Source organism: Hippichthys cyanospilos, chromosome 14 (assembly GCF_059441005.1).
Source record: "Hippichthys cyanospilos isolate Australia breed blue-spotted pipefish chromosome 14, RoL_Hcya_1.0, whole genome shotgun sequence".
NCBI lineage: Eukaryota > Metazoa > Chordata > Actinopteri > Syngnathiformes > Syngnathidae > Hippichthys > Hippichthys cyanospilos.
In genome coordinates, this window is record NC_142382.1 from 19391814 (window position 1) to 19418461 (window position 26648).

Here is a 26648-nt window from a genome sequence, read left to right on the forward strand (position 1 = left end):
CATGTCCTGTTAAAAAAATGAGTTTGGTGTAATAAGTATCAAAATATTCTATTTTGTTATGTTGTGTCCTGCTCCAAAGTTTATTTTTCTCCTTTTTGAGTTGTGTGTTTTGGCAGCATAGTAATGGAGCAGTGTATGCCTTATAAAGGCTAAAATCCCCGTAGCTAGTGGTGTGATGTTCACGAATGAACCAAGTCTTTTGAACAACCCTTCACTGTGAACAATGGGACTCGAGAAGGTTCACACACCAATCTGACTTGGTTGCGTCAGCCTGTTACGCCACCACATCTGGATGGAAAAATTACTGCAGAGCACATAGTGACTAGCTCAACTACCATGTAGCTTGTGCACGTGTTTGAAGTAATGTTCCTCCATACAATTGGCAAGAGTAGTCAGTATTCCTTATTTCACCCCAGAAACCCCTTCCCTCAATGCAATCAACATATCAACAGAGCAGTTCATCTAACTCAGTCTCCCACAAAATGTTTGTTGTCTGTTGGTCACTTGCTTGTGGAAGAAGCCACAATACAGTAGAGATGCAAAAAGATTCAAACCATATGATCCTCATGGGGAAATGTCATCCCAAATGAAGCTTACCCTGTGTGTTGTTTTTGCGAACAGTTAGTGGCTAGGTTTCGCTCTTTTCATTTCAAACACGCGTTGTACTATGGCGTTATATTTGTGCCACAATTGCGAGGGCGCAAAAAAAAAAAATAACCCTTCTAGGTCCTTTAATGTTTAAGATCAAATACAGTGGGCCCAAGTGTTACGAGATATCCGTTCCACGGTTGGGCTCGTAAGGCAAATTCACCGTATGGCGGGTAATCCAAACCTTTGTTAAATAGCTAATGCGTTTAGAACCCCAGGTAAAAACATCAAAATTGTACATACATATTAAAAATCGGTACAAAGTGGTACATATATAATAATTACATGTACACAATCAGAAAACATCATAGATAAAAAATATAGAAAGATAGAATTTAAATATAGAATTTATTTACCTTTGAGTGGTGCTTGTAATGCCCATATTCCCTCGTAGGCTAGCTTTGTATTTATTGATTATCTCCAGCTTCATTTCCATATAAATCATCTTCTTACTTCTCTCTTAAACATCACTAGCAATCTTGGGATCCATGGCTAACTCACTCAAGTTTTAATTAAAAAGTCAAATGCTCTATAAATATGGTTTTGTAACCACTCGCGATAGAACAAAGCTTTACCATTCCGCTATTTTGAAACGAATGAGGCCGACCAATAGCAGATCAGCATCTTCGTGAAAAGACGCTGACCAATAGCAGACCAGCATTGTAGTGACGCATTGCATGGAGGCAGTTAGACTGCAACAGAAAATAAGTGCAGTTACTTAAAAACGCCCGCAGGAGACAAAACAACACAAATAAAACCAACTTCTAGGGTCATGACAGTTGTTTTTGTCGCAAAGCCGGGAAAATATCGTAAAGAGGGGATGAAAAACTCAGTATTCCACATCGCAACATGAAAAAAACGTAAGCCTCAACACGTAACACGGGGTCCATTGTATATGTTTGTCAACAAAAAAACGCATTTTGTGTAACTTTAAATATATTTGATTACGGGGGGAACATACAGGGAGCGAACACTTTTTTTTGTTTTAGTTTGACATCAACTGTACCTGTATAAAAGGCCCCAAATATTTGTATCTGCTAGATTCTCAAGTGTGGTTTATTGTTGCATAGTTACGTGGACCGTTTGATTGCCGTACCTTCCGGGTCACATGACTGCATGCTTTCGTATGCGGAAGTCAGTGATGTCCTGTTCACCGTGCGGTCGTGCGCTCGTAAAGTCGGCGAAGTGGCGCATTTAAGTTTAAGTACAGAGTTCATGACAAAAAGGTAAGTTTTCTATGTTATCTATTGTATTTGTTTGAAACCGTTAATTGTATGTCTGTTTCGCGTCCTTATTTATGTTTGTAAGGAATCGCGATATTAGACCTATACTACTGTTGGAATGTGTGCCATTGTTGTTGGCCGCTGGAGGTCTCCATAGACCACATAAATATTTAGGGAGTTTTCAATGGCGGTCTAATTAGAATGTTAATACTGATTGTGGGAGTGTGATATGTATCTATTTAAGATGTCATTTAAGTGCCATTATTTAGGTTGTATTTAAGTTAAAGTGATCATTTATATTCAGTTGCATATCAAGGCTTCAATATTGTTCCAATTACTGATATGTATAATTTACCTATTATAGTCTATACTTATCTTTGTTATTTGATATTTCAGACTCTGCATCTGCCGATAAATCCTCACTTCTGTATGTTTATTTCCATTATCATCATTTCACCATTCCACCTGTTGAGTAAAGACTCTTTGAACGAACTTTCCTTCCTGTATCCTTACTGATACACCGTCCTGTACCCGGTAGACACCTTAAACGAGCCAGCAACCCAAATCCTCCCCAACACATGGACCTTCGAGCCGGATCTACCGTGTTCAGGATGGAACCAGCAAAGGAGAAACCACTTGATGTGCGACCAAAACGTCAAACACACCCACCCGCTTGGATGCAGGACTTCGAGGTCGACCGTGCAGGAAAAGAGTACAGTAGCCTTTCTCGGTGGGACTCACCTAACTCATCGCCAACAGGTCAACAGTCATTTACAAGGAGAGGACCAGCCCAGATGACTCCTTCTCATGCACCTCCGCCTCAATTGGGAAGCTTCGGGGATGCTGCTCAGTATGGAGCCCCTCAGCTAGCCTCAGGCTTTACCCGAAAGAGGAATGTGCAAGACGTATCTTGGACTGTCCCTGTCCAGTCACACCTACAGCCTCTACCCCTAGATTCGAGTTACCACCAGAACCTCAGAGCCTTTCAAGAGGAGAATGCCGTCCTGCGTGAGACACAGGAAGCCCTTCATGCTGAGCTGAATAAAGCCCGCAGTGACATCAAACAGTTGATTGATGCAGCCCACATGCTAAGAACCAGCATGAGTCACACTGGTACTCCTTTACCTCCACAGTTTAATCAGAAGTTGCCTCCCGTGGGTGCCGCCATCATGACAAGCAGCCGTCTAGCCACTGAACCTGAGGATGAGGAGGATTGGCCTGATCCTCCACCTTGGCCTGAACCTGAGGATAACATGTGCAACAATTTGAGTGAACTAAATGTAGGAGAGCAGCGATTCCCTCACTACCCTGCTCCCCTTGACTCCAAGCCTCAGTCACAGTCAATTCCTGCAAGCCAAGAAATCCCATACGGTCCTCCTACTCAGTCTCGTCAGTTATCCTCACGCCCAAATGCACCCTCAGCAGTCACAGCACCCCTTCAAGTGCCGAGGTTCCATGGAGTCACAACTAACTTTCCAACTTCATTTCCAGAGCCAGTGTACAGGGGACCCCAACCAACCATTCCCAAATTCAGTCATCCAGATCCCAGTGAGTTTGCCTTGCTACGCATAGCATTAGAGAACCTCCTGCCTACCAACGCAACAGAGCTCTTCAAGTATCAGATACTCGTAGACCATCTCAAGCTAGAGGAAGCTAAATCGATCTCTGATGCATATCTGAATTCAACAACCCCTTACACTGACACCATGGCAGCACTACATGACAAATTTGGTCAACCTCATCAGCTTGCCTTACAAAGAATAGCCAGTGTCCTAGATGGCCCTGAAGTAAGACGGAGTGATCCAATGGCATTCCAGAAATTCGGCCTCCAGGTACAATCACTGGTGGGTCTTCTTCAAACCTTGGGCCACGAAGGCGAGATTGAATTAAGTTGTGGCTCTCATGTAGCTCGCCTACTGAATAAGCTTCCTGCTGAACAGCGAGCTGATTTCCGCCGATATCAGCTCACCAGACCTGGAGCCACGCTCACTCTGCGTGACCTGTCAGAGTGGCTCCGCCACGAGTCATGGTGTCAAGGGTTTGACAATCCCATCAGTGGCCGAAGTTCCAAAGAGAAACAGAGTACCAAAGGAGACAGTCGTTCTGCTGGTAGACAGATAGCCGTCCTACATAGCAGCAAAGAGCATTCCGAACGTCCAGCTAAGAAGAAAGAAAAGCCTAAAGCTTACTGTGCTTACTGTGACAGTACCGAACAGTACCTCAGTCAGTGTAGTAGTGTGTCCCAGCTCACTAAGGAAGAGCTGAAAGAATGGATTCAAGTAAACAAGCGCTGCTGGCGCTGTGCGCGTCAACACCTAGCAGCTCAGTGCAATCTCAAGAAGCCTTGTAACCTTTGCCAAGGGAAGCATCTCCTTGCACTCCACGAAATTAACCAACGAGCGGAGAGGGTTAAAGGAGACTCACCTCCAAAAGCAGAAAGTTGTCTGACCACCTGCGCCTCAGAGACCCTCTACCTGGATAGACCCAGTGTCCAAAACCGGGTCCTGCTGAAGGTTGTGCGTGTGCACATACATTATGGCAATCGGACTTTGGACACATTTGCCATCCTGGACGATGGCTCTGAGAGAACTATGCTCCTGCCTGCAGCCGCTAAGTCCTTATCCATGGAGGGCACCCCTGAAGATCTTCCACTACGCACAGTCCGCCCGGACATCCAAGTGCTGCATGGCCATACAGTGTCATTCCAGATTTCCTCTCCTGACAACCCCAAGGTCATGTTCACGATCACGGGCGCCTTTACAGCAAGTCGACTCAATCTAGCACAGCATAGTTACCCAGTCAGCCAACTGCAGAGGAAGTTCAAGCACCTACGTGGTATCCCTCTCCCTACCCTACGTGAAGTAAAGCCTCTACTCCTCATAGGTTCTGATCAGCCTCACCTCATAACACCCACTGAGCCAGTCAGACTTGGGCCCCAGGGTAGCCCAGCAGCTGTCCATACTAAGCTGGGATGGACTCTTCAGGGCCCTAGCAAGTCCATGGGGCGGCCAACACACACAGTCCAATGCTTGTTCACCGCAGCCCCACCACCCATGGATGATCTCTACAGACACGTGGAGAGGCTTTGGCAAGTGGACAAAGTTCCGTACAGGCCTGAGAAGGAAGTGACCAGATCCAGGCAGGACCACCAAGCCATAGCCCTGCTTGATGCAAAGACAGTTCGTATAGAGGTGGGTGGAATTCATAGATATGCCACCCCTTTGTTACGCCATGCGTCCATGCCGCCATTGCACGCACCTAAAGAATCCGTCATGGCCCTGTTGCGTAGCACTGAGAGACGTCTCCACAAGAACCCTGAGCAAGGAGAAGCCTATCAAAGCGAGATGTTAAAGCTCATTGAGTCTGGAGCGGTGCAGGAAGTCAGCGATGATGCATCCTCCACTGAATGCTGGTTCATACCTCATCATCTTGTCACACACAATGGGAAGAACCGCCTTGTGTTTAACTGCTCCCACCAGTATCACGGCCAGTCCCTCAATCAGTACCTTCTACCAGGTCCAACTCTTGGAGCCTCCTTGCTTGCCGTACTGTTGAGGTTCCGGGAACGTCCCATTGCGGTCAGTGGAGACATAAAAGGGATGTTCCACCAGGTCCGTCTTCTCCCTGAGGACCGGTCCCTACTGCGGTTCCTATGGAGGGACATGAAAGTAGATCAACCTCCTAAGACATTCGAGTGGCAAGTCCTTCCCTTTGGGACAACCTGCAGCCCCTGCTGCGCGACCTATGCCTTGCAACGTCACGCCAAGGATCCTAGTCAGTCCACCGATGCGCTCAGATTCTCAGTGGAGAACTGTTTCTATGTTGACAACTACTTGCGAAGTGTTGAAACTCCTAGTGAAGCCAGAGACATGGTTGATCAACTCAGAGATCTACTGACCTTGGGCGGCTTCGAGCTGCGACAGTGGGCTTGCAATGATCCGAGTGTCCTCAGCCACTTACCTCCAGAGCTCCGATCCAGCAGTTTAGACATGTGGTTAGCACAAGATAAAGCAAACCCGCTGGAGTCGACTCTTGGTCTCAGCTGGAACTGGCAGGAAGATTCCCTTGGATATAAGCAGAGGTTGGTACCCTATGAAACTCCAACCTTGAGAAACATCTACAGGGTTTTAGCCTCACAGTACGACCCGCTGGGGTACTTGCTGCCATTCTCCACTCGTGCCAAGCTCATCCTAAGACAGCTGTGGGACAAACATAGAGGTTGGGACGATCCTAAACTTCCTCCTGACCTGCTGCAGGCTTGGACCAGTTGGGAGGCAGAACTTGAGCATCTGCCTTCAATCACCATGCCACGACCATATGCACCTGCAGAAACCTCCCTCAAAGGTGCCACTTGGGAAGTTCGCATTTTTGCTGACGCCTCAGAGAAGGCCTACGGAGCAGTCGCCTTTCTCCGAACAGAAGATGAACAAGGTAAAGTGCACCTATCCTTTGTTCTAGCTCGCTCCCGCATCGCCCCCAAACGGGTGCATTCCGTTCCTCGCCTGGAGCTTTGTGCAGCTCTGGTGGCAGCTCAGCTGGCTTCTACCCTTAAGAAGGAGCTGACCCTTACACTACGTCACATAGTCTTGTGGTCTGACTCCACTACCGTACTCACCTGGCTGCGCTCCCAATCTTGTCGCTATAAGGTGTTTGTAGGATCGAGAGTAGCTGAGATCCAGGAGCTAACTGAAGGCTGCAATTGGCGCTATGTAAATTCGGAAAATAACCCTGCAGATGACCTCACAAGAGGGAAGACACTAGTGTCCCTTTTAGAGCCCAACAGATGGTCACAGGGACCACCCTTCCTGTTAGAGTGTCCAAACTCATGGCCAGAAATGCCGCACTCGGAGACACCGGATGATGCAGCTGAGATGAGGAAGGTCACCTTCTGTGGTTCCGTTGTCACCTCGCCTACCTTTCCCAGACTGGAGGCTATGACATGCAAAACTTGGCAGGAACTTATGGACGCTACTGCAAAGGAGCTTCATGGCCAAGACTCCTCTGAGCATCCACCTACTGTGGAAGAGTACAGACAAGCCGAATTACTCCTCCTACAACAAGCTCAAAAGCAAACCTTTCCTGAAGAGTGGGCTCTCTTGTCAGCTGGGAAGACTGTCGCGCATTCAAGTCGACTTCTCACCCTAGCACCAGTTATGGACCCCTTTACAAAACTCATTAGAGTTGGGGGTCGGCTACGTCGTCTTGAAGGTCAGTACGAGACCACCCCGCATCCTATCGTTCTGGATGCATCGCACCCAGTGACCCGTCTCCTCATTAAGAAATATGACGTGGATCTTAAACACCCTGGGCCAGAGCGAGTCTTCGCTGAGCTGCGAAGGACATATTGGATTATTCACGGACGAGAAGCAGTTCGTCGGCATCAGCGTTCATGTGTAGATTGTCAGCGCTGGAGAGCACAGCCTTCCATACCTCGAATGGCAGACCTCCCGACCGCCCGTCTCCAACTACACAAACCTGCCTTCCACTCCACAGGCATGGACTGTTTCGGGCCCATGTTGATAAAGATAGGACGACGTCAGGAGAAACGCTGGGGTCTCATCTTTAAGTGCCTGACCACCCGAGCAGTACACCTTGATCTCAGTCGAAGTATGGACGCTGACGCTTTCTTGATGGCATTGAGGCGATTCATTGCCAGAAGAGGAACCCCTTTTGAGCTGTGGTCAGACCATGGGACCAATTTCAAAGGAGGAGAGAGAGAGCTGCAGGAAGCCTTTAATAGTATGGGACCAACCCTACAGAGCCAACTTGCCAAACAGAAAATCAAATTCAACTACAACCCTCCAGCAGCTCCACACTTTGGTGGAGTGTGGGAGCGAGAAGTCAGAGCAGTTAAATCTGCCCTACGCACCTGTATAGGGACCGAGCCTATCCATGAGGATGTCCTCTCTACAGTTCTATTGGAGGTGGAGGCCATTCTTAACTCAAAACCCTTAGGCTATGTTTCCGCGGATGTGGCCGATTTCGACCCCGTTACTCCTAATAGCCTTTTATTGGGACGGCCTGATGGATCACTCCCCCAGATTGTGTACCCAGAGACTGAGTGCCTGAGCCGCAGGCGCTGGCGCCACTCACAGGTCCTTGCCGACCAGTTTTGGTCGAGATTCATCAGAGAGTACCTCCCCGGACTGCAAACAAGGCAGAAGTGGAACACATCCCCTCCTGAACTCCTGGAGAAAGCAGTCGTCATGATCGCCGACCCACAGTTGCCCCGTGCTATGTGGCCAATTGGTCATGTGAAGAAGATTCATCGCAGTGATGATGGATATATAAGATCAGCTGAGGTGGACATCAAGGGACAGGTGTATACCCGTCCTGTCGCTCGGTTGGTGCTGTTACCAGACCTCCCATCGGAAGACTACCACAAAGACTGACGTGCCTTTTATTTGAAGCAAATGTGCCTAGCACATTGGCGGGGCGGCTGTATAAAAGGCCCCAAATATTTGTATCTGCTAGATTCTCAAGTGTGGTTTATTGTTGCATAGTTACCTGGACCGTTTGATTGCCGTACCTTCCGGGTCACATGACTGCATGCTTTCGTATGCGGAAGTCAGTGATGTCCTGTTCACCGTGCGGTCGTGCGCTCGTAAAGTCGGCGAAGTGGCGCATTTAAGTTTAAGTACAGAGTTCATGACAAAAAAGTAAGTTTTCTATGTTATCTATTGTATTTGTTTGAAACCGTTAATTGTATGTCTGTTTCGCGTCCTTATTTATGTTCGTAAGGAATCGCGATATTAGACCTATACTACTGTTGGAATGTGTGCCATTGTTGTTGGCCGCTGGAGGTCTCCATAGACCACATAAATATTTAGGGAGTTTTCAATGGCGGTCTAATTAGAATGTTAATACTGATTGTGGGAGTGTGATATGTATCTATTTAAGATGTCATTTAAGTGCCATTATTTAGGTTGTATTTAAGTTAAAGTGATCATTTATATTCAGTTGCATATCAAGGCTTCAATATTGTTCCAATTACTGATATGTATAATTTACCTATTATAGTCTATACTTATCTTTGTTATTTGATATTTCAGACTCTGCATCTGCCGATAAATCCTCACTTCTGTATGTTTATTTCCATTATCATCATTTCACCATTCCACCTGTTGAGTAAAGACTCTTTGAACGAACTTTCCTTCCTGTATCCTTACCGATACACCGTCCTGTACCCGGTAGACACCTTAAACGAGCCAGCAACCCAAATCCTCCCCAACAGTACCAATAAACCATATTCATTACACAGATAAAAATGCCCTTTCAATCTGAATTGAACAATCTTGAGTTTCACAGTGTTTTAATTACTTTTTTGTTGCCATAGACGTAGGCAAAGTGGGAGAGTGTTGTGTTGTTCCTGTATTTTCAATGGAGACATTTGACACTCGGCAGCAACTGGATCAATATTCAACAATTACAGGAACATTCTCCATGCATTTCACCCCAAAATTAAAACTGTCTTTTTCCTGACAGTGTGCTGTGTCCAAAAGCATAAAATAATATCACTAACAAGATGTTTTCTTATTTTGTAAACATTTTTAAAGTTAATGAAGTTAATGAAGAAAACCAATTGAAGAACATGTTACTCTTTTCCCTCAAAGTTGACAAATTGTTCAAAGCAACTAAGTTTGTGCAATAACCTGATTCTCAAGATACTTGTAAAAAAATAAGTAAATAAATCACTGGATCGCTGCAACCGCAAGGACACAAACTCTATTGTTAATAGTCATGCCACTATTGTCAATACTTGGTTAAGCATTTATTAAGCAGGCCTAAGGTACATGTTTTCTGTGTTCTGGACATTTCCTCGACTTGGAAGGATGGTGTCAATGTCTTCTAAGGAAGTATGCTGGATTTTGGATCATACTCACTGAAGCAGGACTTCCCATGGATACTGCAACACAGAAACTATCTGAGGGTCCGTCACTCAAATCAATGAATAAAAAGTGTAATGTGTAACAGCAAATTAAAATATGGGTAAATAGTTTATTCATCTTGTGAGGGAAAGCAGTATTTGCAATTAATTACACACACACACGTACACATGCACACACTGCATGTATGTCTTTTCTTCCTATGAAAAGCAAAATATAAATTTTTAAGATTTATGGTTTGTTATTGCTTGTCCAATTCTTGTCTGAAGAAGTATTACCGTTATTTTACTCCTCTTCTTTTAAAAGGGCAGATTCAATGTATAGCTCCTGCTGGCTAATATAATGTAAATCTGAACAACAAACGCTGATATTTACCAATTATGAACGACAAAAAATTAGGTTTAGTTCCCAGAGGTTTCTCAGAGTGAGCGCTTGTTCCGACAGGCCAACCTAATTCAACATGCTCCGTTGTCCGCGGATGCCTTCCAAACCCCCGCCAACAAGTTTCCGACAGTCTTTCGCTGCACCAAACTGATGGTGTATGCCGATGAGCCAACACCCAATGTTGCATTGGTATGTGGAGGCCCTAAAAGGCCATTCATCCCAGATCTCACCGTTTTTTTGCCTAGCAAGATGATTGATGACTGCTTGAGCAGCTTCCTTCTCTCCATCAGTGAATAGATTTGCAGAAGGGTCCACTGAGCCTGGGATATTTAAAAGTAAGGAAATTGTTAAGAAAACAGCCATTTGGCGTTTTGCAACCAGAAATATTGAGGTAGGCCAGGGGTGGGCAAACTTTTTGGCTCGGGGGCCATATTGTCTTTTAAAATTTGACAGCCGGGCCAGGACAGCAACAAGATACAATACTGCATTTGTTAACAGTACATATAACTTATGAACTTGGCTAAAGTATTATTGTACTAACATATACTTTTGATTGAGAGCAGTGTTGTTAATCACCCATTTTAGCCAGTGCATCAAAGTCTAAAGCAGTGGTTCTTTACCTTTTTGGAGGCACCGAACCCTACCAGTTTCACCAGTTTCATTTGTTCATTCACCGAACCCTTACATTTATGTTGTGGACCGCAATCTCGCAGTGGCCGAGGCCGTGCTGACTATTATTATTGTGCCGACAGTGCTGCGCTATCGTTAGCTTAGCTCAGTAGGACCGATAGGAAATCTCAGAGCAGGACACTTTCAATGACTGTGCCCACTAACTGCAGACTGGACTGAGGAGTGGACCTCTACGGTGGAGGCTCCACCGAACCCCTGAGACCGACTCACCTAAGACCTGGGGTTTGATCGAACCCAGGTTAAGAACCACTGGTCTAAAGGTAATCTTGCTGTGGCAATTCTCAGAACAGATCTGAGGAGTTCATCACTCATAACACTCAAAGCCAATCTGTGTCATTCAGCTCAGGAAAATTGTATTTTCAAGTAGCTGCAAAAATGAAATAATCTGTTTGAGCTCCCAGACATGTTGACACACTTTTCCTTGATGGGACAGTGTGTAAGATTTTGACCTCCTGCTGTTTGTAATTAAAAAGTGTCTAAATCTTACACATTATCCCTTTAATTTAATTAGTGGATATTAGATTGGTACAGTAACTTTGTATGATCGGTGTAAATTTGAGCAAAAGAACAAACTGGTGATGGCAAACTCCGCACGCTTGATTAGTTAACAGGACTTGCAACATGGTCAACCTGCAACACGGTTTTACACAGTGCTTCCTGGTGAATTATGCAGTGTAGGAACATTACCTCTTGAGCATCCTGACGTTTTTCCTGTCAGATTTGGTGATCCATCTGAGGTAACATTGATGACCATACTCCAAGGTAACTTGTGCCTCTGTATGACCATTGATACGCTGTTAAATAAGTCAGGTTTTTTTTTTCCTTTCAGGGATTTCATATCCAAGAAGTCCTCCATTATCTTGAAATGAGCAGTGTCCTTTTTATCAGTCACTGCTTGTGTCCAGTGCCACAGAATATAATGAAAATGATGTCACCTTATTGTTTAGTTTGCTCATTAATTGAGCATCAATTACTTCAATACAGCAAGTCACTGACCTGCATGACAAGTTATTTTTTTCACATTTTGTCTTGCTCTCAGGATATAATATACTTGAGGTCTCTACTTTGCACTTTTAAGAAACTCCTCCTCGGGGAAATGCTTGCTGGCTTTTGCTAGTTTGAATGGCAGTAAATAACTTCTCTTTCTGTTTGATTCTTCGATGGCCATTGCTCGAATAAAGGTGTTTTGCTGAGCCTGCATGTGAGCAACCAACCTGTCAGTTGTAGCTGTAGGTTCTTGTGTTGATTAGTTGCTGGCCTAATTAGACGCCTTGGTGGACAAGTGACGGGTGCTATTATATTCTTTTAAAACCGACATGGTTTTTTGACAAATAAGCCATGCAGCCTTGGACCGGAATACACCAAAAAGTATTTATGTGTCCATTCTTTCTTAAAACACTCGGCACTCACTTTCAACTTTTTTATCTTTGACATTGATGCAGATGGTTTCTAACCTGACCAGTAGAAGAGCAATAATTGAAAATGCCTCATTCATCTCTCTTTCGCCGGCTATCATTCTTCCTCGAGGAGCTTTAAAATCATATCATTATAGTCTGTCATAACAAGTCAAAATGAAATTAATGGAAACATACAAACCAAACCTTAATTTTGTGCCATCATCAACGGGCCGGATCCAGTCCGTGGGCCGTAGTTTACCCACGCGTGGGCTAAACTCATTTAAGCTATTTTGAGCGATTAATAATAAAGAGACATAGTTTCAAACCGGTAACAATTTGTTACCGTTTTTAAGAAGAAACAATCTAATGTAACTAGTCTCAATCGTCAACATGTCAAACTTCCAAAGTTTTTTAACATCATGACTTAAACATCTCACGTGTCGAGCTATCCACCAGTAATCCCAAACATACATTGGTTTTATGTCAGCATTTGACTCTCAAACCAGGGTTACACCACACAAGATAACACGCACAAATCTTTACAATACAATTTATTTTTGTTCTGTAGACTGCTGGTGTGTCCCCACGTTTTATGAAAGGGAGCGTGTAGGGTTAGCGCTCTTTCTTATGTGTGTTTAGTCTTTCATTCGTACAGTACATTACACTCACACAAGAAGTGCGTTTGCAGCAGTAATACCTTCACAATGTGATAAAAAGCAAATCATCAATTGGAATCACCAGCAACTGTAGGGGAGAAGCATGAAAGTATTCTGTATGTCTGTAACTGTGGCAATTCTGCTGATTTGCAACATGAGTCTAATGACATTTCAAAAAGCCCATTTTAAAAAGGACCCACAACTACAGTTTGGGTAAACTTCTCAAATAGACGCAAAGGCTCTACGGTATGATGGACCACCCCAAAAAAATATTAAAATGCCCACCTGTTTGTGATATATATATATATATATATATATATATATATATATATACATATATATATATATATATATATATATATATATGAGCCATCTAGAGGCCTCCCGTAGAACATGATGTAACTTGGATGCTATCTGCAGGAAGGAGGTGCTATATTGGTCCACCATGTTTAATGGGGGAAGTGGACAGAAAAAACAACACGTTGCACAACCGGCAAACTGGAGTCCATGAGAATGAGATATGATATTTCTGCAAAATTTTTAAAATTATTGCTAATTGAACTTTATTTTTAAAATGATATATTTTTCTTGAGGAGGCTGCAATAAACTATAGTGTCGTCCACATGCTGCTGCAACTACACATTTTTCAGCTGAGATCTGAGTATTTGAACATGAACAAGAATACTTTTAACACGCTGCTTCAAAAAATTGCAGCTGAACTCTTTCATAGTTGAACATGAAAAAAATAAAGAAATCATGTTTAATCTGCCAAACAATAAACAAAAAAAAACAATGCAAACAGTGACACGCTCATGCCAACTGACGTTGCAGGGATGGAAAGGTGCACTTTACAAATAGCAGCAAGCAAAGAAATCAGTCTTGATGGCAAAGTTACTTACTTCCATTTTTAATGGCATCAGTTATCTCACCTTTGGTTTTCTTGTAAATTGTTGGAGCTACTGTGGGAGTAAAGTGATTTCTTAATGAGATGTCACGGTCAAGGGTGTGAATTGGCCGCCAAAATCCACGGCCTTCCACTGTCAAAAATGGCTTCATAGCGTGCGCGATGTACATACCAATATACTGTACCGTGTTATTTTTGTAGCTCTCACACTTGATGGGTCCAGTGACGGTCCAAAAGCACTAGTTATTGTTGCTTACTTGTTGAAGTCGTTTTTGTAGAGCTGGCTAGCTTCAGATATTGGTGGTTGTATTGCAAATGCCTTTGCATGCAGTTTGCATTTTCTTTTTTTTTTTGCAAACTGTCTTTGGTATAACGTTGACACACAGATAATTTAAAAGTAATCAGACAATCGTGTATTTCTCCTGTGTACTGTACACCATTGAGTGCTTTCTTCTTTTCAATTAACGGCGGATTGCAAACAACGGTTAGGTGCATACCGCAACCTACTGTACTAGAGTGTAGTGCTCAAGCCTACCCATCAGCCTCGTAGCCCTCCATTGCAGTATGCCTCTGAGTCAAACCTTTATGTGTTGAATTAGCTTGATATCTTTGTTTTTCAATATTTTTGCCAATGGATTTGTACTTTGCGGGTCAAAGTCATAATTGTAGTCATGTACAGTTTATCATTAGTGGAGATTGTCTGGTTTAATCTAGTGGACTCAAAACTATTTTCTTTAAACTCCTTACTATTGCTATGAGCACCACTTAATAGAAATCATTGATAAATGGCATGATTTATCATGGGTTGACTTATTTTGAGTCAAGTATTTACTGACTGGAAATACTGATCCAGACCTCAGTGATAGGTGTGTTTGGCTAGATCAGAGAACTTTTAAGCTGGATGTACAGACAAAACCAAATGATTGCATGTGGTGTGAAATTGACACATAATTCAAAGTCCAGTAGGAATAGGTAAAGTGGATGAAGTGGAAATATAACACAGCAAAAGTATTGCACAGTTTTAAAAGGTAAAATTGCCATAAATTAAATTATACAATGAAAATGCCAGTTAACATGTTTTAACAGCATTACAAATTGTTGGACAGATGAAATAGTTATAAACCGTGTATTTAGACAAGGAAGAAACTTGTTCTCCTTGAGCATTCACCAATGTTTTACTGAATAACAAAAAAACGAAACAGGAAAATTAAACTGAAAATCAAAATAACTGACCAGAGCAAAAACATATAAAACCACATGCATAATGTTATTTGTGACTTTCAGCCATATAATTATAAAAACTTTGGTCAACATTTAAATAGTGTGACTTTGGAGGTGACTGACTAGAGGTGGCACTATTTGTTGCTTATTGGAGAGAATTATTGTGGGATCACCTTTGTCAATACTAAAGGGAGCGACTTCTCCGGCCTTGGCTTTACCTCTGTCCTTTGGGCCTAAGGGAAATGTCATTCACTGCTACTGTCCTAACTGAATAATTTACGAGGAACTGGAAGAGATCATAAAAGGCCTGTGGTAATGTTTTGCACAGTAGATGTCGCTCTGTGGCACTGACACCTTTATGGCTTCCGACTGGCAAGGTGAAACACAGGGTGGCAGGATGGACATCCAGTGAACTAACAGAAACCCGGCAGTGACTTTGCAATTCACTCCAGACTTCCTCCAGTGAGAGACGAGAGGGGAAGGAAATGCAACGCCATTATCACTGCTTTCCAACAGTGACAGTACATGATCATAGTAAGTCGGGAAGGTGAAACCAAGTCTGAATGGGAAATTACTTCAATGTAGCAAGGGCATCCTCCCATTCTTGTGGCAAAGTTCAGCAGACAAAATTAGAATATAAAAAGTGCTGTCACTTCTGGGCACCAAGGTTTCTGGGTCAATGACCATTATGATGATACACAATAGCCCTGAAATTATGGCGTTATATTTGTGCCACAATTACGCACGCGCGGAAAAAAAAATTGAGCGGAGAAAATCAAACTGAGCGAGCGAAAACAGATTTTGAGAGCAAGAAAAAAACTATTGAGCGCGTAATGATAAGAGATTGGGCGCGCGCCGATGGAGTTTGAACACAGAAAAAGAAATTGCTCGCTCAAAATTCCTTTTTGCTCGCTCGGGATAGCCCTCTCTCGCTCAACATCTTGCTCTCGCTCGCGATACTCCTCTCTCCCTCGCTCAACATCGCGTTTGCTCAACATTGAGCTCTCGCTCGCTCGAGTCGTCCTCTGCGCTCGCTCAGTTCTGCTCACGCGTTACGTTTGTGCCACAAAACCAGCCAATCAGAGCTTGTAAAAGCACTTTGATTGACACAGCTCAGTATCCAATGAGATTGCTTGTACGCTATCCGTTGACGCCCTCTCGTTTGCCCTGTGTTCACCTGAACAGGGCAAACGAGAGTGCGTCAACACGGTCTTGGGCTGGAGAATTACTTTTATATCATTATTATTACTGAATTGTATCATTTGACAGAAATACCTTGTTAGTTTTTGTACTTTAATAATATAAGCCCACAACTCCCACCCATGTCGATGTGACGCACTCTCGTTTGCTCCTTCCGGGTGAACACAACAAGCAATCTCATTGGATATCAAGCTGTCAATCAATGTGCTTTTACAAGCTCTGATTGGCTGGTTTTGTGGCACAAACGTAACGCGTGAGCAGAACTGAGCGAGCGCAGAGGACGACTCGAGCGAGCGAGAGCTCGATGTTGAGCAAACGCGATGTTGAGCGAGGGAGGGAGGAGTATTGCGAACGAGAGCGAGATGTTGAGCGCGAGAATGCTATTGCGAGCGAGCAAAAAGGAATTTTGAGCGAGAAACTTCTTTTCCAAAACCTTTTTTTCTGCGCTCAAAATCTGTTTTTGCTCGCTCAGTTTTATTTTCAACGCTCAAATTTTTTTTCCGCGCGTGCGTAATTGTGGCACAAATATAACGGCATATGAAATAACATAGGCCTAATGAGCTTCATCAAAATTTACAATTGATTTGTGTGACGTGTCAATAAACATTTCTGAGAGGCATATTTTCCCATGTGCTTTAATCAGAAAAAGCACACTACTGCACACTGTTTTGGCTGTGTCGATTCTCCAATTGACAAATGTGTCACTTATGCACATTCGTTAATGTATGTACTCTGGGTGGAGACCTTAAAATGAGGCCATAACCAATCTGTCACAACATGCATTTTCAGAGACTTAAAGCCTCTTTGCTCTCACACATATCAAAAGCTGTACTTAAGTGGCTAGTCATCTCTGAAGGTGAAACATCATAATCGTCAGGGGCGCTTATTTTTATGCCAAGCTCAAGTCTAGCACAAAGCCCAGTATAACTGTGGGTTATTGTCAAAAATGTTTGTCAATGGTCATTTTGTTGAATAAAAAAACTGACGACAATTCATATTTTGATGTCAAACAACATTACGTCCGCTGGACGCACGTTGATTTGAAAGTATCAGTAAAAAATTCTAGGATGTAGGGACGCAAAAAAAAAAAAAAGTCATTTTTTCCATTTAAAAACAAAAAACTTTTTTTTATATAACATAATAAATAAACATTTAAAAATGAAATGAAGAGAATAAAATGTTGATGTAGTGTCTGATTGTGAACACTGGTTATAATGATATACATAAAAAAAAAAATACTCAAGAAGTCATGACATCATGTTCAGTACATTGACACTATGTGCTAACAGCTGAGCTGTAAATGAAGTAAATTTGAAAAGAGATACTGAACCGATTGTTTTATAATAAAACAGGTACCAAAGCTGATTGTTTGGTAATAGCCCGATTAACTTTTCAGTGCTTCACGGAATCGATTTGTGGGCTTTATATTTGACACCCCCCGGACTAGACTAATTACATGAAAAAGATTAGTCTGTCAAATTATTAGCTCATCTGCATGCGTCTCAAATCAACCTCAATCATCTGAATCAGGTGGATTGTGGCTCTCGGGGACCAGACTTGGCCGTCGCTGCCATACAGTATCCAAAGTGTTTTATTATAATGCTCACAGGGTTTCCGCTGAGAACATCTTCATTCTATGGTGTTTGCAGAGGGAAAGCTTACTCAATGTAGCCACTGTAACGTGAGTGGTAGAGCTATAATATGAGTAGAAAGACTGGTGTCACAGGTGCAGTATACTTTATTGTGCAGTTTATGATTTAAAGGTTGTAGACAATCATTTTGTTCTTTCATAATGTGTGAAAGATGTGCAAATACTTTCCATGGTGCTTGCTCAATTAATGAACTCTGCACTGGTATTTATTTATGATGCAGTTGTGCGCTGTAATGATCTTGCATGCCTAGGGCAGGGGGGAGGTGAGAGGGTTGAGGCGTGTGAAGTGCAATGAAAACACAGGTGTGTTGGGAACACTCCAGTGTTCACTTTTAAACAATGTTTATGGTTAACCACTCCAAAGGAGCAGGCAACATATGTGCATCTATAAACGCACAGCAGGGATTTTTTAATCACATTTAATGATGACACATTCAACATGAAATTCTCCATTAACTTCAAAACAAAACATTACCAACTGATAGTATCTGTCCCACTTACTGAACATGACTCTTCAGCTGAGCAACACAATGACTTAATAACGGTTACCTTAGGAAAACATGAGAAAACGCATGTATGATTACACCAGATGCCATGAGAACAAGCACATGAAACCGATTTTAGCACATTCACTGAGCCTCATCACCTCATTAGTACATGATTACAACAGGTACTGTTCATCTGAATTGAAGTACAGTTTATATATATATATATATATATATATACCGAAAGCAATTTTCCCATAAGAAATAATGGAAAGTATGTGTGCACAAGTAAATGTGCACAAGCAGTACATGATAAAGATAAAGATAAATAAAGCATTATAAACCATTTTGTATAATTTACTTACGTTTTGGAGAGTGGTTGATGGCATACAGGAATGGATGTGGAGAGGACGGGAGGGAGTTACTCCTTCCATGATGACGCTAGCTAACTGCAACGCGAGGTCGGACACTCGTACACCACGTTCATATTTTGCTATAATTTCCTTCTTCGGTTCAATAGTGGTCCTCATTGTTTTCCTCTTTGCCTTCCCCTTATCACTGTCTTTCTTTGAACCCATTATTAAGGGCTAGAGCAACACGAAAAAGTTTAAATCCGGGAAGAAATACTCGAACAAACGTCTTACTCCGCTGGCGGTCTGAGTTGAACTGGCGCTTACCCGCTGGCCGAGAAGGGCCGAGGAGCGCGTTCGGGTCGGCTCGGCTCGGCTCGGCTCGGCTAGTCGAGCACCGAAAATCTGTTTGAGGTCCGATGCATTATCTACTTGAATTTTTTGGTCGAGCACCGATTTGGTCGAGTATAGAGGCGGTCGAGTACCGAGGTACCACTGTATATATATATATATATATATACATAAAATATATATATATATTTTTTTTAACCAAAGATTGCCCAATATATCGCAATATGTATCGCAAAACACTTTTGCGACCCAATATATATATATATATATATATATATATATATATATATATATATATATATATATATATATATATATATATATATATATATATATATATATATATACAGTGGGCCCCCGGGTTACGAACTTAATCCGTTCAGCGGCTACGCTCGTATCTCGAATTGCTCGTATAGCGGGCAATCCAAACCCATGTTAATTCGTGAGTGCGTGCAACGCGCACAGAAGCCTTAGGTAAAATCATCACGCTGTATACATAAATTAATATTAAGTGACATAATCTACTGTACAGTTGCATTAAATAACAAATACAAAGGATAAATGACTTTTACCTTTGGAAAGACGTGACTTGTGCTGAGATAAGCAGAGATGAGCAGAGATGAATGCTCTAAGTCAATACGGTAAATCAGATATGCTATTGGTCTTACAGTGTCAAAGTAACTTTTTCAGTCAGGGTTTTCTCTACTTCCTTCCATCCCAACCAGCTGTGCCATCAAGCTAGATAAAGGCGTTCGGCCAATAGCATATCGGCACTTCTGTGATTGACGTGTGACACCGGCCAATAGCATCTCCGTGAGTGAGACCGGGTGACCTTAATCGACCAATAGCATATTGGCGTCTCCTTGACTGACTGATAATTATTTGCACTTTTTTTTTAAACGGTTGGAATGTATTGACATCTTATTGATTAAAACACATTTAAATCTGTGACGATTTTTTGTCCTGCAATCGGCACACTTAATTTCATGTCAACTGTTTTTCCCGACGTGAATTGAGCACGGTGGAAGCGGAGAGGTGGTTGTGTGTGTTGCATTTACTAGGCAGCACACTTATGGCTTGTTCGAGCGTCAGTTCACCTTTGGTTACAACTCACAAAATTGCAACAATGACGCTGTCCCAATGCATATCGGGAGACGAGAGGTTTGCTCGTAAGCGGAGGACAAAATTCTCCCTGATCCACGCTCGTAAGGCGGAATGTTCGCAAATCAGGATGCTCGTAAGCAGGGGGCTGACTGTATATATATGTAGTATATATATATATATATATACAATATATATATATATATATATATATATATATATATATATATATATATATATATATATATATTGTATATATATATATATATATATATATATATATAATATTGTATATATATATATATATATATATATATATATATATATATATATTGTATATATATATATATATATATATATATATATATACAATATGTATGTATATATATATATATATATATATATATATATATATATATATATTGTATATATATATATATATATTTATATATATATATTGTATTTATATATATATATATATATATATATATATATATATATATATATATATATATATATATATATATATATATATATATATATTGAGCCCCCGGGTTACGAGATTAATCCATTCCGAGGTTGGGCTCGTAAAGCAAATTCGCCGTATGGCGGGCAATCCAAACCTATATTAAATAGCTAATGCGTTTTGAACCCTGAGTAAAAATATCAAAAATGTACATCCATATTAAAATTTGGTACCAAAATAGTATAGTAAGTGCTACGTATATATAAAATACATGTATACAATCAGAAAACATCATAAATAAAAAATAAAGAAAGGAATTGTTTACCTTTGAGTTGCGATTGTAATGCCCTTATTCCCTAATAAGGGTAGCCTAGGCTAGGCTAGCTTCGTATTTCTTGATTATCTCTAGCTTCTCTCAGTTAAGCAACGAATAGTGCCACATCTAGTCAATCACCTCCAAAGTCACACTATTTAAATATTGACCAAAGTTTTTAGAAAGTCACAAATAACATTATGCATGTGGTTTTATATGTTTTTGCTCTGGTCATTTTGATTTTCAGTTTCATTTACGTATTTTTTTTTATTCATCAAAACATTGATGAATGCTCAAGGAGAACAAGTTTCTTCCTTCTCTGAATACATGGTTCATAACTATTTCATCTGTCCAACAATTTGTAATGCTGTTAAAACATGTTAACTGGCATTTTAATTGTATAATTTAATTTATGGCAATTTTACCTTTTAAAACTGTGCAATACTTTTGCTGTGTTATATTTCCACTTCATCCACTTTACCTATTCCTACTGGACTTTGAATTATGTGTCAATTTCACACCACATGCAATCATTTGGTTTTGTCTGTACATCCAGCTTAAAAGTTCTCTGATCTAGCCAAACACACCTATCACTGAGGTCTGGATCAGTATTTCCAGTCAGTAAATACTTGACTCAAAATAAGTCAACCCATGATAAATCATGCCATTTATCAATGATTTCTATTAAGTGGTGCTCATAGCAATAGTAAGGAGTTTAAAGAAAATAGTTTTGAGTCCACTAGATTAAACCAGACAATCTCCACTAATGATAAACTGTACATGACTACAATTATGACTTTGACCCGCAAAGTACAAATCCATCGGCAAAAATATTGAAAAACAAAGATATCAAGCTAATTCAACACATAAAGGTTTGACTCAGAGGCATACTGCAATGGAGGGCTACGAGGCTGATGGGTAGGCTTGAGCACTACACTCTAGTACAGTAGGTTGCGGTATGCACCTAACCGTTGTTTGCAATCCGCCGTTAATTGAAAAGAAGAAAGCACTCAATGGTGTACAGTACACAGGAGAAATACATGATGGTCCGACAACTTTTAAATCATCTGTGTGTCAACGTTTAGACAGTTTGTAAACTCTGCAAAAAAAAACAAACATATACCACAGATGATGCGAACTGCATGCTAAGGCATTTGCAATACGACCACCAATATCTGAAGCTAGCCAGCTCTTCAAAAACACCTTCTCACAAGCAAGCAACAATAACTAATGCATTTGGACTGCCACTGGACCCATCAAGTGTGAGAGCTACAAAAATAACATGGTATATTGGTATGTACATCATGTACTCTATGAAGCCATTTTTGACGGTGGAAGGCAGTGGATTTTGGCGGCCAATTCACAGCCTTGACCGTGATTTCCCATCAAGACATCACTTTACTCGCACAGTACTTCCAGCAAGTTAAAAGAAAACCAAAGGGGAGGTAACTGATGCCATTGAAAAAGAAAGTAAGTAACTTTGCCATAAGACTGATTCCTTTGCTTGCTGCTATTTGTGAAGTGCACCTTTCCATCCCTGCGACATCAGTTGGCATGAGTTTGTCACTGTTTGCATTGTTTTTTTGTTTTTGTTTAATGTTTGGCAGATTAAACATGATTTATTATTTTTTTTCATGTTCAACTATGAAAGAGTTCAGCTGCAATTTTTGAAGCAGTGTGTGAAAAGTTTTCTTTTTCATGTTCAAATACTCAGAGATCTCATCTCAAAAATGTGTTATTGCAGCAGCATGTGGAAACAATTTAGTTTATTGCAGCCTGCTCAAATTAAATACATTGTTTTGAAAATAAAGTTTAAATTATCAATCATTTTAAAAATTTTGCAGAAGTATCATATCTTACAAAAAAATATATCTCATTCTCATGGACTCAATCTCGTGAGATATCGTGTCTCGTGAAATTTGTATCTTGTCCCATGCCTAGTATTTCTCATTCATATATGTACAGTAACTACTAGGGATAGGCTGCTGACACGCAAAGCTCCGGTGCGTGCATCGTAGCTCAAAAAGCAGTTGTGCCAAATCCCTGTGCCGAGACATGGTTTGGTCATGGAGGCCGATGCAGAAAGTCACATCGGTCCGAATTCTGTGATGCTCTTCTACAGCTATTGTGAGTGGGGAAAAAAAAAAAAAAAAAAAGCATCAGTCTGGCTTCGATGTACAGTGATCCCTCCTACTTCGCGGTCTCAGATATCGCGGTCTCAGCACTTCGTGGGTTTTTCCAGGAAAAATAAAACATATTTCAAAATAAAAAAATAATTTAAAAAAAGCGCAAAAATGTAAAACAATTGAAAAACGCAAAAAAAGTACATTTTACAGTACTGTATCCATCAAATAACTAAGTAATATTAGTTAATAACAATCTTAAGAATTCTTCAAGCGTTAGTTCGTGACTTTATCTTATTTTGAAATTATGCTTTTAATTTGTCGGGTCGCGTCACATTTCCGTTTCCTATTTTACGTTCTCTGTGCGTCATTGGGCTCGTTAGGTGACGCAATGAAGGACAACGTAAAATCATATTTATAGTTTATTTAGTTAATTTATGTTGATAACGCACGCTACTGCCTATGTTTAGTAAGCGATGAGTGTGTATTCTGTTTATGTGTTCGTTTGTGTAGAGGTTGCACTTTATAGTTAGTAGTTGTTGTTAGTAATGCTAACCCGCTAATGTCGGCTAAAAATACAGTAAATTCATAGATTAAAGTTCAGCAAGTGTTTATATGTTAGTTGACTGATTTTAACATGTTTCTTGATTTATTATTCAACAGATACTACATGATACACCATACATGAGCCAAAATAAATGTGAAGTTCAACGTGATGACTTAGCGTACTCTTTCACCGGAGCCTTGGTGCAGATAACCAGTAGTGACTGCAAATTCTCAACAAACTAACTACTGTAATATTAGTTATTTAATAAATGTACAATAATGTTAATAAGGATAATGTAATGTTAAATAATAGGAGAAAGGAAATATAATACGCAAAAGATACACACAAAAAAAAGATTGTTTATGGTTACTGCGGCTATATTGGGGCGTACATAGAAATCTAGGAACTGATACCCTACTTCGCGGATTTCAGACTTCGCGGGGGGTTGACACCCCTCATTAACCGCGAAGTAGGGGGGATCACTGTAAATTGACAAGTGCTAAACCAATACAGTACAGCGTCAATATTTTATTTCGAGACAACAGTAAAGCCCCTGAGCCATTCAGGATTCAGAGCACAATGCGCTGTAAAAAAAAAAAAAAAAAAAAAAAAAATATATATATATATATATATATATATATATATATATATATATATATTTCAGACTTAGGGGGGTAGGGGGATCACTGTACGCTGATGCTACCGTTAGCTGGTTGTGCAACATGTTTTTTTTGGTCTTTTTTTAATAACTTTCTTCTTTTTAAATATTTATTAATTTTATATTTATATATTTATGGATGAATTGATGGATGCATGGATGGACATCAAATGTTCAAAGACAGATTCTGATAAAAGCTTGGCAACATAGCTCTGCCATATATGTTGATCAGTTGAATTTGCTGTCTAAATTGTAAACGGATTATTGGGCTGCTGGTCTTTTGGGCTAAAATAATAATAAAATAATTAAATAGTACTGTATTAGCCCCAAAAGACCCCAGCAACTGGGCATCTGCCATGTATGGGAGATGGACAGTACAGCTCTTAGTACATGTAGTGCAGTACTTGCACATGTAGAAATTAGAAATAGAAGCTTCGTTTGCTTTGTTCAAACTAAAAACATGTGCCTGTTATTTGAAGCCATAGGCGTTGATGTATGAATTGGCTCAGCCAGTTGGAAAAGGCCCTACCTTCCCTTGGAACAATTCAAATATCATTTGTAAAGTAACCAAAATAATAGTTGTGTGTTTGATTCACCATGGTGTTTTATTGGGATTTACACATTGTACCACCTAAGTAAGTACTTAGTAGTGTGTAGTAATGATAGAATCTTCACTGCAAAGCCAGCTATGTGTGTGTGTGTTTTATTTTAAACATTGTGTTATTATTGTGCTTAAGTCATGGGTAAATCAAACAAATTACGGTGATACCAAACAAGGGCATTATGAATGCAGTTTTTTGGTGCAATTATTGAATCGCACCAAAATGGTAACAGTAGTTAAAGAGTAGGTGTCAACAGCCTGTCCTCCGCCTGTACTGTGCCGCATGCTAGACAAGAACAAGGCTGTAATGTTTTGAAACAAGGTTTGTGTCACGTACACCATCCCCTGCCATTTTAAGTTTACCAGCTGTGTGTGTTTTCCTGGCTACTGGGTGATGCTGACAGACTGATTAGTTCCTGGCTATAAGAGAAATGCAGAGTAGTGAGCTGTGCATCCGCCTTGGGCCAACAGCCTTCCTCCTCTACAATACATGCCAACATACACACATAAATATTGTTTACATTCTCAACTTTAATTAATGCTTAGCATGGGCAATTAAAGGAACAGAGTTTTAGAGCTGCACACACATATGCAACATGAATATCTTTGTTTTGACAGGGGACAGTTCAAACATTTGAAATAATAGGATAGAAAATTGATCTGTGGATGGTTGATCTGGAATAGTCTTTACTGTCTAATATCTTTTTTTTTTTTTTTCTTGTGGATGATGTTGGCTTCTTCAGACCATGACCTCCAACTCTCATTGGAGCAGTTCGCAGCCAAGGGTGACACGGCTGGGATGAAGATCAGCATCTCCAAATCAGAGACCATGGTCCTCAGTCGGAAAAGGGTGGAGTGCACCAAGTGGAGGAGTTCAAGTATCTTGGGGTCTTGTTCACGAGTGAGGGTAGGATGGAACGGGAGCTCGACAGGTGGATCGATGCAGCATCTGCTATAATGCGGACTCTGCACTGGTCTGGTTTGCTCAAGGAGCAAGGCAAGCAAGGATAGTCGGCGGGCTTGTTAATGGTCGGGAACAAGATGGGTCAGAACACAGGTAAGCAGACAAGGTAAAGTGCTGGAAAGCTCGGCGTAATGCATCAAGATTATCTGGGGAGTTCTCGAAGGCAGAGGCCGGGTTATATACAGAGCAGGTGATGAGCATTAGCTGTTGGACTTCAGTGTTCATTGCCAGAGAAGTTGAGCAGGAGTGGTGAGACAGGAAATGAGAGGACTGGTAGAGTATGACACATTCTATTCTATTCTATTACGTGGTAACATTAAATGTTTCACAAATCCTGGTTTGCTCTACTGTATGAATATTACTGATAGGCAGTGTCTTACTTTAGAGAAAAATGCATTTACAAAAGTGGGAGAATAGGCCTTGACTGTTGTTTGTGCCAACGGCAGTTCAGCTTACCCACCTTTTTGGACACTTTTTTGTTGTTGTTGCTCCATCTGAGGACTCAAATTCGCAATGAAATTGAGACCTGGGGGGCAAACCCTGCCTCCAACCCCTCTGGCGTTTTGTTGTTGCACTTCTATGCTCGTCACGAATGCTGTCCATAATGAACACCATATTCAAAACAAAAGGGTGTCCATGGCACCAAAACACCCTAGGCCAGAGTACTATGATCAACTTTGTGGATGTGTTATTGGAATTGTGACCACATGTTTTGGACACTTGGGTAAAGAGAGGGGTGGAGCTGTCAACCAATAACCACTTGGAGATATTTTGGAGGGCATAGAGGGCACTCTAAATTGTTGTCCTTAGGTGTGATTGGGTGCGTGAA

The 26648-nt window shown here is 41.1% G+C and overlaps 1 protein-coding gene across 5 annotated transcripts in view; it reads left to right on the forward strand.

Annotated features, from left to right (window-relative positions):
- Positions 1 to 6594: 6594 nt before the first annotated feature.
- LOC148413245 (uncharacterized) overlaps positions 6595 to 26648 on the forward strand; it is a 46371-nt gene continuing 26317 nt past the window's right edge. For 4 of the 5 annotated variants that reach the window (XM_088433246.1, XM_088433249.1, XM_088433248.1 and 1 more), the window contains exon 1: positions 6595 to 8530. In XM_088433246.1, coding sequence (XP_088289372.1) covers positions 6707 to 8263 — 1557 coding nt within the window. In that variant the 5' untranslated portion in view covers positions 6595 to 6706 and the 3' untranslated portion in view covers positions 8264 to 8530. Of the gene's footprint in view, positions 8531 to 8923; positions 9070 to 26648 lie in introns of those variants that run through there. The other variant, XM_088433250.1, reaches the window with a different exon arrangement.